The sequence below is a fragment of the Glycine max genome, chromosome 5, assembly GCF_000004515.6.
Source record: "Glycine max cultivar Williams 82 chromosome 5, Glycine_max_v4.0, whole genome shotgun sequence".
NCBI lineage: Eukaryota > Viridiplantae > Streptophyta > Magnoliopsida > Fabales > Fabaceae > Glycine > Glycine max.
This window is the reverse complement of record NC_038241.2, coordinates 36,971,748-36,985,877: the sequence shown is the minus strand read 5'-3', so window position 1 is coordinate 36,985,877 and position 14,130 is coordinate 36,971,748. Positions and strand designations below refer to the sequence as shown.

The window sequence follows — 14,130 nt, the reverse complement described above, 5'->3', positions numbered from 1 at the left end:
ATTTAATACTCATCCTCATCCTTAGTTGGGGTCGACTATATTTGTTTTATCCTATTTATGTCGACTAAAAATTGTTATTGCTTCATAACAGTATATTTGTAGATATTTTAAATTAGAATTTAGAATAATTTTTAGTATAAAATTTTATTTATGAAATTACTTTAATTTTTTTATACAATTTCTATTTAAAAATCATTTATAAATTTTTAAGTCAAAAAATTAGCAAATTAATTTGTACCCACTTCTGTCCCTATTTATATTCGGGTATATATGTCATGTTCTCATTCTTAATCATTAAAAATAACTACAAGTTAAAAATAATATATTTGTAGAAAATTTAAATTATTTTCTACTATCGAAATCTTAACCTTACCATACAAATATTAATCAGTAAAATATTTATTTATAAAATTATTTAAATTCATTTTATACGAATTTTAAGTAAAAATGATTTTTTATAGAACTTTAAAATAAAAATGTTACCATTTGGGGTTGGATATATCCGTTCCCTCCTTATTCTTTCACTAAAAATGGTTACTAATTTAAAACAATATATTTGTAATCTAATTTTAAGGAATAGATATAAGTATAAATATAAAACAAGAAAAAAGATTAAGAAAATTAAAGAGAGAGAGGTTAGAAAGAAAAGTTTTGGATAAAAAAAATTAAAAGATAGTTACATGTATCTTAAGAATATATATATATATATATATATATATATATATATATAATAGGTTAATAAAATATTTATTCATATTATTTTAAAAATAAAATAATTATAATACAATATTACAACAAAAAATAATATTTAATATGATACATAAATAATAGTATTTAATAACATGATAAATTATAAATATATTTTACATATTTAATAATAATGAGAGGATGGAAAAGGTGAAAAGGAGGTGGTGGTAGTTGCGTTTTTTTAGAAAATAGAAGAGAAAGAATCTAAAAAAGAAAAAGGAAAAGCAAATGAGGTGTTATAGTTCTGGAAGAGGAAAAAGAAAAAAAAGGAATAGAGAAAAAAGATTAAAAAAAAAAGAAAAGAGGGAAAGAGAGAGAAGTTTTCCAGGGGAAATTTTTAAGGAGGTGTTAACATGTGTTACAAGAAAACCTTATTTTATTAATAGATGTATATATATAAATATAAATATAGTTATAGATATAGATATAGACGTCAATGGGTGTTCATTTTAGTATTACTATGAGATTATTCAATTAGAAAATATCAATTATCAGAGAGAAAGGTAAATTTCAATCAATTTTTGTATAAAAAAATGTAGCATTGATTATTAATATTTTTTAAAATAAGAAATTCATCTAGGAATAATTTAAATTTTAATATATGCAAATATTAAAAAGAGAGTTTTATCTATTAAATAAGAACAAACTATCTTCCCCCCCCCTAAAATCATGGCACATTATTATAGTAATTGTGAAATTATAAAAATGACAAAAAAATTGAAAATGAATATTGTCCATCAAGTTAATTTTTGTGATTAGTTTTTCTCTTATTCTTGTAATAAGTATGTGATATGACACTTTGGCTATCACATTAAGAGTCATGTGACTAATTAGTCATTGATGTTGTGATAGAGTCTAAATTGATAATTCTGAGAAGTAAAATGACATTAAGTGTAAATCACTAAACACTTATCAAGTTAGATAGATCAATTATCTATCATCGATTAATTCATATCAATGAAATGTGACTGAAAAAAATTATGACACCCATCAACTCTCACCTCTGTTCTCCAATGATAGTGGGGATCCACCACTAAAAGGTATTTATCATAGTTATTAGTTAACATAATTAGTGTATATCTTATTATCGACTTAGTTCTTAAAGATATCAATTCGATCCCAATTGACATATTCATAATTGAGCAACCACTGATAGATTGACAACACATGACCATTAAAGTGCTAAATAAATTGACACATCACATGTCTACCAACAAAATTGGTGGATGACTAATTATAAAAATTAACTTGACAAACAATTTCGAGGATTTACTTCATTTTCATACTTTTAAATATTATTATGATAATATCTCATAAGTTTAAGGACCAAAATGATAATTTAATCATTCAATGATTTTGAGTACTGAGTATAAATATTTATTCCAAATTTTATAGGGGGTTGAATTCATTCATTAGTAAATTAATATGTCTCATTTCACAATCATGTGGATATGAAGAAAGGTTTCATTAGTAAATTAATGTCTCATTTCACAAACATGGGCTCACTTGCCCATATGGTTGACTATTAGACAATCTCACACCTCATTGGTAATGACTTTGCTTGAGCCAAAATCATGACTAACATTTAACCATTAACCTTGGTCCTAACAGTTCACGCAAGTCTTTGACACCAACATGGGCTTTGCATCCTATCACCTTCGATTGTAACATGGGCAACCCACTAACCACATACGATTCGTATGGAACTCTTGGCAAAGTGAGTGTTTTACATTAAATTCCTCACCTAATACATGAGTAATGATATTTGTGCTGCTAGTTTATGTCCATTTGGACACTTGGTTAATCATTTATGTAATTTCTCACTTTTACGCTCTTGATTCTCTCCCTATTTTTTATTTGTTGGGGGAAAAAATATATTTTTAGTTATTATATTTTGTAAAATTTTTTATTTTAGTCGTTGTGTTTCATCAACAAGCATTTTGGTGCAAAACTTTTAAAATTAAGTATTTTTAATCCCGGAGATAAACACTCCATAAAAAATGGTGTCAAGAGTATGTATTACTTTTTAAAAGTCTAGAAACTAAAATATTCGATGATAAAGTATAAAAACTAAAACTAATAATTTTACAAAACATAAGAACTAAAATTATATTTTAATTTCCTAATTTTTTCTATTATTCAGACATTACTTATTGAAGATTATCTTACCATTTTTATTTCAGGTCAACTATATAATATATAAAATCAATTTTAACAATTTTGAAATGTTTATATTATGTTGATTTTAATTTATATGAATGAAATAATAAATTATTTTATGAAATAAACTTTTAATATAACGATAAATTTTTAAAAAATATTATTTAATTAAAAATTATAAAATAATATAATAACTATCAAAATTATACCAATATAATAACTATCAATATTATATGAAAAAAATTTAAAAAATTCGCCGGTGTTAAGTAATTGGGTGTGGTTTGGCGTCAAGATTCCGGGTCGGACTAAAACAAAACGGGTCACACGGCATATGATCGATTTCTAAACGCAGGACAAGATTGGAAATTACAATCACAAACTGCAAAATTGTTGTGTAGCGAAATTAAGGTCGTAACCGTAGTTGTTGTATCAGTATCAGGGGTTTGGGAAATACATCTTTCCCTCCGCACTCCCACTGGATCCTCACTCTCAATCTCAACACACCCTCTTCCCACTGCCATGTTCCGCAGGTACCCTACGCCTATTCAATCGATTTTCTTTTTCATTCCTTTGATTTCTCTAACCTCACTTTTCTGTGACGCGAACTCATTCTTAGGTACATTTTGCAAATATCATCTCGCCCAACTCTTAGAAGGAATCCCAGACGTTTTGTATACCAGGTACCTACCTATTTGCAATGCAATTAATTGATGGAATATAGTGGAGGAAACAAATGTCTAATCCGGGCACTCTAATTGCCCTTGCTCATTACCCATATGTTTTAATCTTTTCAACCATTTTGGTCTTTACCCTTAGCATGTAGATAGTTCTGCTATAAAGTACTTTACTAGTTACCAAAGAAAAAGAAATGCTTAGCACAAATAGTACAGCATCCTTGAATATTTGAAGATGGGAGATCACTTTATACCATTATGACGGGATTGTCACTCTTGCCTGAATGTATGTCTCCTGTTGCTATGTTGAATCGAGTTGAAAAGCATTATGCACTCAAGTGAAGCATCTAACCTTTCTGCATATTTGGTGTCTTCATATTATACATTGAATTACTGATTCTAACTAACGAAATTGCTAGTATTAATTCCGTAATAACAATCTGTGGCACTGAATGTTGTGTGATAAAATATCAACAAGAGAATAAACTCAACTAGAAGAAATGAGAATGTTGCGTTGGATGAGTGGCCATACTAGGCAAGATAGGATTAGGAACAAATTCATTAGAGAGAAAGTTAGAGTAGTACCTGTTGTAGAAAAAAAATGGTAGAATGTCATCTTAGGGTGTGTGAGAAGATCTGTAGAAGCTCCAATTAGAAGAGTAGATTGGATGGAGGGTAGTTTAATTGCTAAAGGCAAAGGAAGATCTAGAATAATTATAGGTGAAACCATTAAGACATATTTGGAGGTCAATGGTTTTTCTGTAGACCTAATTTTGCAATAGAACATTATGGCATCATTTAATCCAAATAGCCAACCCCACTTAGTGGAAAGATGCTTGGCTGTTATTATTATAACACAATGTTTGATGAATTTATATGCAAAGTGTATTGCAAAACTGGTAGTGTTACCACTTCTCGTTGCTATTGTACTAAATTGATCATAGGAATGTAGTACAAGAAAGTGTAGTTGAAATACATTCTTCTTGCTATAAAATTAGCAATATACTGTATTTATATGTGTGCTAGGAACTGCTTAGGTTGTTGATTTGGTAGTGCTTATCTCCAATTTTAATCAGCTTCATATTTTACATTTTTCTAATTTTTTGCCCTTCTTTTCCTTTTCACATAATTCAGCAGATACCTTTACATCTATCTTTACAAAAGAATTTCTCAACTGCATCAAAACCAGGGGTTTCCTCAGCTTCTGGGTCTCCGGGCAAGCCACCTGAGTCTAATGGCACTCTATCAAAGTTTTTCATTGGAAGTGTAGCTTTAGGTGCTGCTTTTCTGGCAGCTTATCAGACTGGTTATTTGGATCAATATCTTAAGAAGGAGCATTATAGTGTTCCGCAGGAACCTCATGTCAATGCAACTATTGAAGACTTGAAGAGTGTACAACATTCAACGGACCAACTAATTTCACCTAGTGAGAAATTTAACCATGAAAATCCCACTGTAGAGATTACAGAGCAGAAGATTGATGCCCATTTTTCACAGCCAGAAATTGTAGTAGAAGACCAAGTGGATAAATCTGATATCGCTGAAGAGGTTACTGCTGCTGCCAAAGAAAACCAATTGCCTGAACATCCTCAAAGCAGTCTAACATCTGATGATCCAAGTAAAGAATCTGTGGCACAATCTGATGGGATTATTGGAATACAAAGCACTGAGACAGACAATGCCCCAAGACTGGAAGAGGGACATCATACATCCACATCTACACAGACCAGTGCAGTTCCAGATGAAAATGGGATGAAAAATATTCAACCTGAGCAACTGGAAATACAAGAAACAGAGAGAAGAGAGGTACTTATGAGTTTTTGTTGGCTTGATATACAGTTGTATCATTCAGATATTCCCTAGCATTCACCAAGGATTTTTTTTTTCCTTTTATTTTTTTTAAACTGAATTTTGACATTTATTTCTTTTTAATATATTTCCTTTGTTACTCCATTACAGAGTGCATTAGGCAAAGATATAGAGCAACTACCTACCCTCCTTGAGGAGTATCAGTTAAGGAATAAATCTGAAAAAAGCCCTGCAACTTATATATCTAGTCATGGCTTTACTGAGAATAGCCATTTTCCTGAAGGAAAAGAGGTTACTTTAGAATCTTGTTTATATTTTTCTTTTATGTGTGGTACAGTTATTTATGATCTTAATCATACATGAAAACTAAATTGTTGAAACACTAGGCACTTAGTGGTGCAATGGAGGAGTTAAAAGATGGTTACATTTCTGAGAATGGGAAACTGGTTCTTGATTTCTTGCAAGCCATCCATGCCGCAGAGAAAAGGCAGGCTGACTTAGATGCACGTGTTTTTAGTGAAGAGAAGAAAGTGTTAAAGGTTTGGCCTATAAAATATCATCGTTTGTAACCCATCCTCTAAAACCATGCAAACGTGCTTTGTTTGTAGCTTTTTTGGTTTATTCATGAGCTTTGAAATCTTTATTTTTACTTGAAACTTTGTTCATGTTAGGAAAAGTATGAAAAGAAGTTGAAAGATGCTGCTGCCAGAGAACTTATGCTTGCTGAGGAGGCTGCAATGTTGGATAGGGTAAAAATCTTTTGGTCTTCTCTTTTTTTATTTTTATTCAATTTACTTATTTTTGCCTGTTGATTTTTGTCTTAAATACGTGGGTTGGAATAATGAGTACAAAAGACATTGAGAGAGATTGGCTCTGTTATCAGAACAAAGAATAATTCCTGTTTAAGTGGTGATGGTTGATGGGTTTGTTGTTCGATGTATATACATTTAACTCAATCATAGTTATTTACTCTTGATTCAGCAAAATAGTTTGTATTAAAATTGAAGCTATACTATTATATTCTGAGTTTGACACAATAATGGTTACACAAAAATAATCAGATTTATTTTGTAATTGTGAAGCTTGTCCATTGGTCAAGTTGAATGATTTCTTTGATATGTGCTGTTTGCCTTTCCCTGGCTGTTTCTGCCTAGATGAATAGAATCCAAATCTATAAAGTTAATAACTCTCTATCTTTCCTCCTTTTTCATTTTAATACTTTTCAGGAGCTAAAGAGAGAGAGAGCAAAAGCATCCCTTGCTATCAATTCACTTCAAGAAAAGATGGAAGAGAAACTGAAGACAGAACTTGAACAAAAGGTGCTCATTTAGTATTTTGTTGATTTTACAAGTACTGTTTTCCCTCTTTCTCTACATGTCTGCTGTTACTGTTATCAGTTACTATATAATACTTGTTAAATAAAATGTATCTTTGGTAATTGCAGGAAATTGAAGCAGAATTGAAGTTGAAACAAGCTCAGGAATTAGCAAAGGCAGAGTTAAATGCAGCCATAGCAAATGAGAAGGCAGCTCAAATTGAAAAAATGGCTGAAGCAAATGTTAATGTGAGATTTCTGTTAAAATCAAAGATGGGTAGATGCACCCATTTTATATTATTCATGGCTTGATTTCAATTCATTTATGAAAAGGGATATAATTTTGATAGGTGGCTTCTAGAAGAATAAAATAGCCAGAATAGTTTTATGAGTATAAAAAATTTCTAGAGCAACTGATACAAAGACTAGCCTTGTCATGAAGGTCTAAGAAATTAACTCATGATGTGCAAAACAATTTCCAATTATGGCTTTAGCTGTCTCTTCCAATTTTTATCAGAATATTGCCAATTAGAACTCTGCTTAGTAGGCAGATGCATTCTTAGTCATCAATGAGTTTCTGAACAAAGTAAAAGTTTGTTTACCAGTGTATATTAATTGGTATAGTATGTAATCTACTTTCCATCATTCTGATCATAAGAGTACAGTGTTAGGATCCAAATGCAAGTGCAAACAGCAAAGAAATGGCGTTCCTTCGTGTATTAGTGATACTAGGGAACTGCCTTAAATGCTTTACATGCTGAGAACCCGAATAACATCAAATCTACTATTTGTTTGAGTCTCCTCTGGTTTGTGATAGACCTTTCTGTACATCCAAAGCAAAATGTTATATAAATTGTTTGCAGATAACTTTCAGTACAGCTGCATATTATCCTGAATCGAAATGTGAAATGTAAATAAGTGAATTTCTTGCCTTCAAATATTTTTGGTCTACGGACTGTGTTGGCTTGTCAAAGGATGAACCATACCACTACAAGTTTACATTTGATTGTGCTGGATATTTATTTTGTCAGTGGAAGACATTATTTTCTTTTCACCAATATGTGTTGTTAGACAAGTACAGCATGTCTGCCTTCAATTATTGGGAAAAATGCCTGTTTATGCAAACTTAAGCTTCTAAGAATTGATCAGGAACATTCATGTTGAAAAGGACAAAACACTGGGTAGACTTTTGATAGTTGCAAAATTGACATCATATTTTAGCCAGCAAGGCTTGATTTGGAATTTTTATTAATTGACATACCTGTGGACTTTATTTAGTTAAAGTTGAAATTTGACTTGTTTAAAAAATTTCTTTCCCTCCATTTCTGTAGATAAATGCCTTGTGCATGGCATTTTATGCTCGATCTGAAGAAGCTCGTCAAAGTCATGCTACACAAAATTTTGCATTGGTAATATTTTTTCTTTCTCCTGTTTCTTTGTGCTGTTTTTATCTGTCTTCGGCCATAGAGGAGCTTAGTGACAAAATATGGGTTTATTAGTATTGTATTGATTTTTCCAATCCTGCTTACTAGTTTCTTTTTTCTGCATGGATCCTGCAGAGAGCACTTGCATTGGAAGATGCACTATCTAAAGGACTGCCAATTGAGACAGAAATAGCATCTTTGCAGTCTTATCTTGGAGGTATAGATAAAGATTCAATTTTGGATTTGGTGCTAGCATCCCTTCCCGAAGAAACACGAAGCAACGGCACAGACACACAACTGCAGTTAAAGCAGAAGGCAAGCGGTGTTTTTGTCTGTATTTAACTTTACATGGAGTTTTGTATTACATGTTCTTTATAAGATTGCTACATTTCTTCAATTCTTCTGCAAGTTGTTATTACTTTTTGACCTTGTTAAACTTTTATTTGAAGACCTGCTAAAGGTTATATACTCTGGATGCTTATAGCATGGATATCAGTCCCTTTAAATTGATTTCTTTACTTTCCATCTGTTATATTTTTTACATTCTGTAATGCTCCTATCTTGTGAAGCTGCCATAGTGATAAATTTGTACAAAACAATTAGAATTGACCGGTGAAGCAATTCTGGAATTACAAAAATTGCAGTTTCATGAAATGCACTTGTCTGTTTCTACATCAATTCTAGAATGAATCATTTACTTTTGAATTTCAGTTTCTAATTTGTGCATTCTGTTTCAGTTTGATGCCTTAAAAGGTAGTGTAAGACACTTCAGCTTCTTCCCACCAGGAGGGGGAGGTATGTTGGCACATTCTTTGGCACATCTAGCATCCTGGTTGAAGGTATTCAATTAACTGACCAGCATGCCATTTCCATTTAAGGCTGTGCTTTATGTGAAAACAAAATTTATGGGAGAAGTAATAATTGGTGGCCATTTAGACATAATACACGCTTTGATACATTAACTCTGTTTATTTCTTCCCCCTTGCCCTAACTCGTTCCATTTTCATTTCTATTGAGCTCATCCTAAGTCCAAGGAAAGATGTATGTTTGACTTTGGCATGCACTCAGGTTAGGGAAGACGATCAATCAGGTGATGGGATCGAATCTGTGATCAATAAAGTTGAAGTTTATTTGGCAGAAGGAAAACTTGCTGAAGCAGCAGATTGTCTAGAAGAAAGTGTGAGAGGCACACAAGCTGCAGAAATTGTTGCAGGTTGGGTGAGACAAGCAAGAAACAGGGCTATTTCTGAGCAAGCTGTGCTGCTTCTTCAATCCTATGCCAATTCCCTTAGCCTTACATGATTCTCAAATTTTGAATATTTACAAAATCATGTTGATTCAATACAAAAGGTTGCAGAGATTATCTTTGGCAGATTATGCCAACGGGAATTGTTGACCTACGAGGAAAATAATTAACGTTTTTGTTTCATAGCAGCGGAAATTAGTAGATTCTGTGATTTCTATGCAACTCCAATGGCTTTGGAGTTTTGACTGAAGTGATATCAGGCTCTGTATAATTTTGTCTTTTGTTTTACCTGAATAACAGAAATGTTGCATTGCAAGATATTGAAATTTCAATAATATACCTCAGGCGACCAGGACAAGGTTGGACGTCACATGTTCATCTGTGCTTTCAATTAAAATAACGGTTATTTTAATTATTTATTATTTTTTTAGGGGGGAGGGGTTGAAAATTATTTAGTAAATTGATGGTAAATTAAATTATTGAAAAATAAACCAGTTGGAGTATAATTTATATGTTAATAAATAGTGTTATAGTATAAAACAAGGATTTTTTTAGCGCGCGTACACACTAATAAAATTAGCTTTCACATGTTAGACGTGGTTACAAAATTTTTAATTTTTAAATGGGACCTTAAAAAATAGAACCAATACTTATATGTTTCTTATATCTTTAATTACATAGTGCTCCTTACTTTAAGAACTTACGTTTGAATTTTAGGCCTGCTGTAAGTGGCCTTTTAATTTCCGAAATGCGCCATGTCGTTGGGAGGAGAGCATCATTGATGCGAAGACTGGCTTGATGATATTCTCTCACCCTAAACTATTGAACTATTGCTAATTTTAATTTTCTTGCAGTGCTCTAAGCTGCTCGCACTTTTTTAGCACTAGCACAAGAGAAATTATTTAGAAAATATATAATTTAAGCTATCCCACATAAAATTAAATGAGGTATAATTGCTTTTGGAGTTTTCTTTCTTTTTTTTTATAAAAAAATGTATGCAAGTTTTAATGCATATAGCAATCTCTATATATAATCGTATTAGATTATGTCAACCCAACCCTGTGACCTAAAAATTTTGTGTCGTGATTGTTTCTTCATTCTATTCTACTTTCATCCTAACAATAATGAGGATAAGAAAAAGACTCTAAACCTACTAAACTAACCTCTGCCCTGGTTTGACGTAGATGGATTTAATTCGGGTCAACATAATGGAACAACTAATCGATGCTATACAAAGCTATTGAATTACTTTGTTATCGTTGTTTGGTTTAAGTACTTATCAACGCAAAGTCATATATTTTGTATTATGGATTGCTACAATAAAATAGGGAAAAAAAATCATTGTGCCAAATAACCGTTATTCAAAAGTAAAAACATTATAAGTTAATGATGTTTTTCTTTGCACAATGACTAGAATGAAATTTAAATCTAAGACTTCATCCATATTATCTTAATGAAGTTTGATCAACAAAATGAACACTTACTGGTTTAATTGTACTATTTATATAAAATATCTACAATAGTTTTTATGATATAATATTTATATTTTATTTTTCTCCATTACAACAATAATCTTATCTCACATTGTTCTCTATTTTTATTTCCTATCTCTTTCTTATTGTATAAATTTTTGCATTAAAATATTATATAAATAAAAATTCTTTTTGCAATGTGCCTTTACCATGAGAAAATGTGTTATCAGGGAGAAGGACTTCTCTTTTTCTTTCATATTTTAAGATGACAATTTGTTTGAACAAGCTTCAATAGTCGTATCAATATTCATGGTGATAGAAGCAGACAAAGGAATAAAGTCATATTCTTCTTCTACAGATTTTTCAAATGCTTTATAAGTAAAGTATCAAATAAAAAGAAAAGGCAAATAATGGTTTAAAAACATAAAATAGTTGATATTTTCTCTATTTTGCTAGTAGGAAAGTTAATAAAATGTTATAAAGAATTTAGAATTAGACAAAAACAATTATTAAGAAACTAAAAATAGGAAATATTAAAAAATATAATGATACCCTCTCACCATAACATCCCAACAAAAATTTTAATAGAATATTTTTATGATTAATTCATTTCTTATGTGTTAGCGAGATCCTAAGAGAAACATTCATTTATCATCAAGGTCATGTTGTGTAGCTGAATATAGTACCAGCCTCTCACGGACTCTGTCTGGTCCCTGTAAGCAAAATACTTTTTTTTTTCTTATAAAAAAAAATTGGTGCTAGTCATACTATTGTTGATGATTACTGACTTCTCTGACATTTTTCTTATCATTATTTAATTTGCTTTTTTAATTTTGATTATTTGATAAATAAACTTATGTAATTAACATTAACATTCTTAAACATTTTAAGATATGATAATTTTTTTAGTATTTTTCAAACAATTCCATACGAATACTTGTTAAAGCAAAATCATAAAAAATATTGGTGGCATATTATTATTATTTTAGAAAGAATGGTATAACGAGGACACATCCTCAAGCTACCACGGTGCCAATGATATGCTGGAGATGTCAACAAAGATTTACCAAGAAAATTACTATACAGATTCGAGTTGTTAACAGTTTTACTCACAGGCAACTATTCAACTAATTTCTAAGTGACAAAGATTTCCTTTGACAGAGTTACACATCAAATGAAAAAAGTTGTCATGGGACTCAAATCCATGTTCACGGAGGAGGTGAAAATTCACACCGAATCATTAATCACTTGGTCAATCACATTGACATTACAGGTGGAATATTAACATTGGTTGCTTCGTTTTTCTTTTTTTAATATAAAAATATAAATTTGATTTGTTACCATAATATATTAATTTTAACATAATACATAACTTTATTAAAAAATTTAAAATTTTAATTAATATACATTTTATAATATATATTTCAAAATAAATAATATTAATATTGTTTTGAGATGAATTAAGGGTGGATGGTTGCACAACTCCTCTGATGAGGTTCTCCTACGGATGTGCCCAACTCTTTGCATCCATATCCATATAGAGTTTGCATACTGATAGAGTCTCTAGCACTCAAATATTAGAGTTTGACAGAGTAATGACACTATGGTTAGATTGTGTATATGATTTAAGTGGAAGGGGTCTTACTTATCTAGTGTTTTTTTTCCTAAGGTCATAGCTTTTAGGTGATGATGAATCCATCCTTTCAGTTAAGAGCGTGAGTTTCAATATGCAATGTTAGTCCAATTCTATAAAAAAAAATTGCTGCAAGAACTCTTTGGTGTCATAGTAGGCGATATGATATGATGATGGTAACAATAGATAATAATGTAACTATAATCCTTATGACGAAAACAATCAAGTAATCAATGAAATGAAAGAAGGTATAGAATTATTTTGCCAAGGATTAGCTAAATGCTTGGCTTTGTTATTTCTTCGGAATAAATATATTATAATATTACGGTATATAAAATATCATTTATTAAGTCAATAAATTCAATTATTAATACACAAATTTTTAAAATATAATACATGTATATATTTAAAATAAAACAATAAAATTAAAATTAATTTATAATAATCTTATTTGATTTAAATAAGATTGTTTTTGATGAAAAAAATAGATGTAATCCAAAAAAGAAAAAAAAAACTTAATATATGTCTCGAATCCGTCAATCTGATTTGTAAACCTAATGTACTATATTGAGATGAGATTAGTTTAAGAAAATAAAAAAAAATAAGTGATGAGATTGTTTTGATATGGTAGGGGGTCCCAATCATAAGAGGGATATTAACAGCAAATGCTTACGGGGCGCAGCTCGTACTAACATGACTCCCTACTTGCCACTTGATTTGATTGCATAATTATATCTAACCTCATAACTTGCCACTTGATATTCCAGCTTGTACAAATAGTAATAATAATATAGTTTTCAACTTATTATAATTTGCTTGTTTTTCGGTCTATAGCGTCTCTCTCTCTCTCTCGTGGCTAATAATAACACCGTTTTTATAAATAAATAAAAATGCTCTCATTGTATTTGTAGGTACCAAAATCAAACTCTGTACTAGTATTTTGTTACCGTAAGTTACGAAAATCATAAAATGTAATTCGATTTTTTATTAGAGAAAATATTACATGTATTATGTACCTATTTATATTTCAATCAACAAACTAAGCACACTTAAAAAGAGAATAACCAAGGAAAAAAAAAGAGATTGAAAATTGAGACAATTCTTTAATGGTCTTCCCTTTCTGGTTGGTTAGACTTTTTTTCTTCTTCTTTTAACATGTAGGAATCAAAGATAGCATTTGAGAATTTATTATGCTTAACTAATTGTGTTAGATTTTATTGACTGGTTAGACTTGGTAACAGTATTATGTTTAGCTCAACTCAAACTCAAACCCATGTGATGAACAATTAAAGTTAGGTTCACCGTAGATATTCCATTTGCTTTGGTACCAAGAGACATTAAAAAATGAGTGTAATATTTGGTGATAAACTAACATATAACTTGACTTAAAACTGAGAGAGCACACAACATTTCAATCTCACGAAACATAGAAAATGAGACTTAAAAGACCAAATTTATGTTAATGTTGAGTTGTTACATTATATTCCAATGCTAATCACTTGCCCATTTGATGAGCAGGAGACCTCGAATGCAATTTTTAGCAACACGTTGACTTATAGTGATAGTTTGTCATGGGCTCTGAAACAACGTTTGACTTTATTTGACATTTGCACTTCTTGGGTATAGAGCGATACCAATTTTTGTATCAAA

At 30.6% G+C, this 14,130-nt stretch overlaps 1 protein-coding gene across 2 annotated transcripts; it reads left to right on the top strand.

Annotated features, from left to right (window-relative positions):
* Nucleotides 1–3,203: 3,203 nt before the first annotated feature.
* Nucleotides 3,204–9,745, top strand: LOC100807909 (MICOS complex subunit MIC60). 2 transcript variants are annotated; one of them, XM_003524230.4, is made up of 12 exons: nucleotides 3,204–3,437; nucleotides 3,524–3,587; nucleotides 4,716–5,387; nucleotides 5,541–5,681; nucleotides 5,777–5,929; nucleotides 6,062–6,139; nucleotides 6,617–6,709; nucleotides 6,835–6,954; nucleotides 8,037–8,114; nucleotides 8,265–8,444; nucleotides 8,867–8,968; nucleotides 9,198–9,745. In XM_003524230.4, exons 1-12 carry the CDS (start codon nucleotides 3,427–3,429, stop codon nucleotides 9,429–9,431), a joined length of 1,926 nt encoding a protein of 641 aa, XP_003524278.2. In that variant the 5' UTR covers nucleotides 3,204–3,426; the 3' UTR covers nucleotides 9,432–9,745. The 2 variants fall into 2 exon arrangements, with proteins under 2 accessions (XP_003524278.2, XP_006580288.1); XM_006580225.3 differs by having other exon boundaries at nucleotides 3,274–3,437; nucleotides 4,719–5,387.
* The last annotated feature ends 4,385 nt before the right edge of the window (nucleotides 9,746–14,130 follow it).

What these genes read in the sequence shown, in the direction of transcription:
- LOC100807909 (XM_003524230.4), top strand. An exon ending in AACTGCAGTTAAAGCAGAAG is followed by an intron (nt 8,445 to 8,866) that starts GCAAGCGGTGTT and finishes ATTCTGTTTCAG; the next exon opens with TTTGATGCCTTAAAAGGTAG. An exon ending in ATCTAGCATCCTGGTTGAAG is followed by an intron (nt 8,969 to 9,197) that starts GTATTCAATTAA and finishes GCATGCACTCAG; the next exon opens with GTTAGGGAAGACGATCAATC.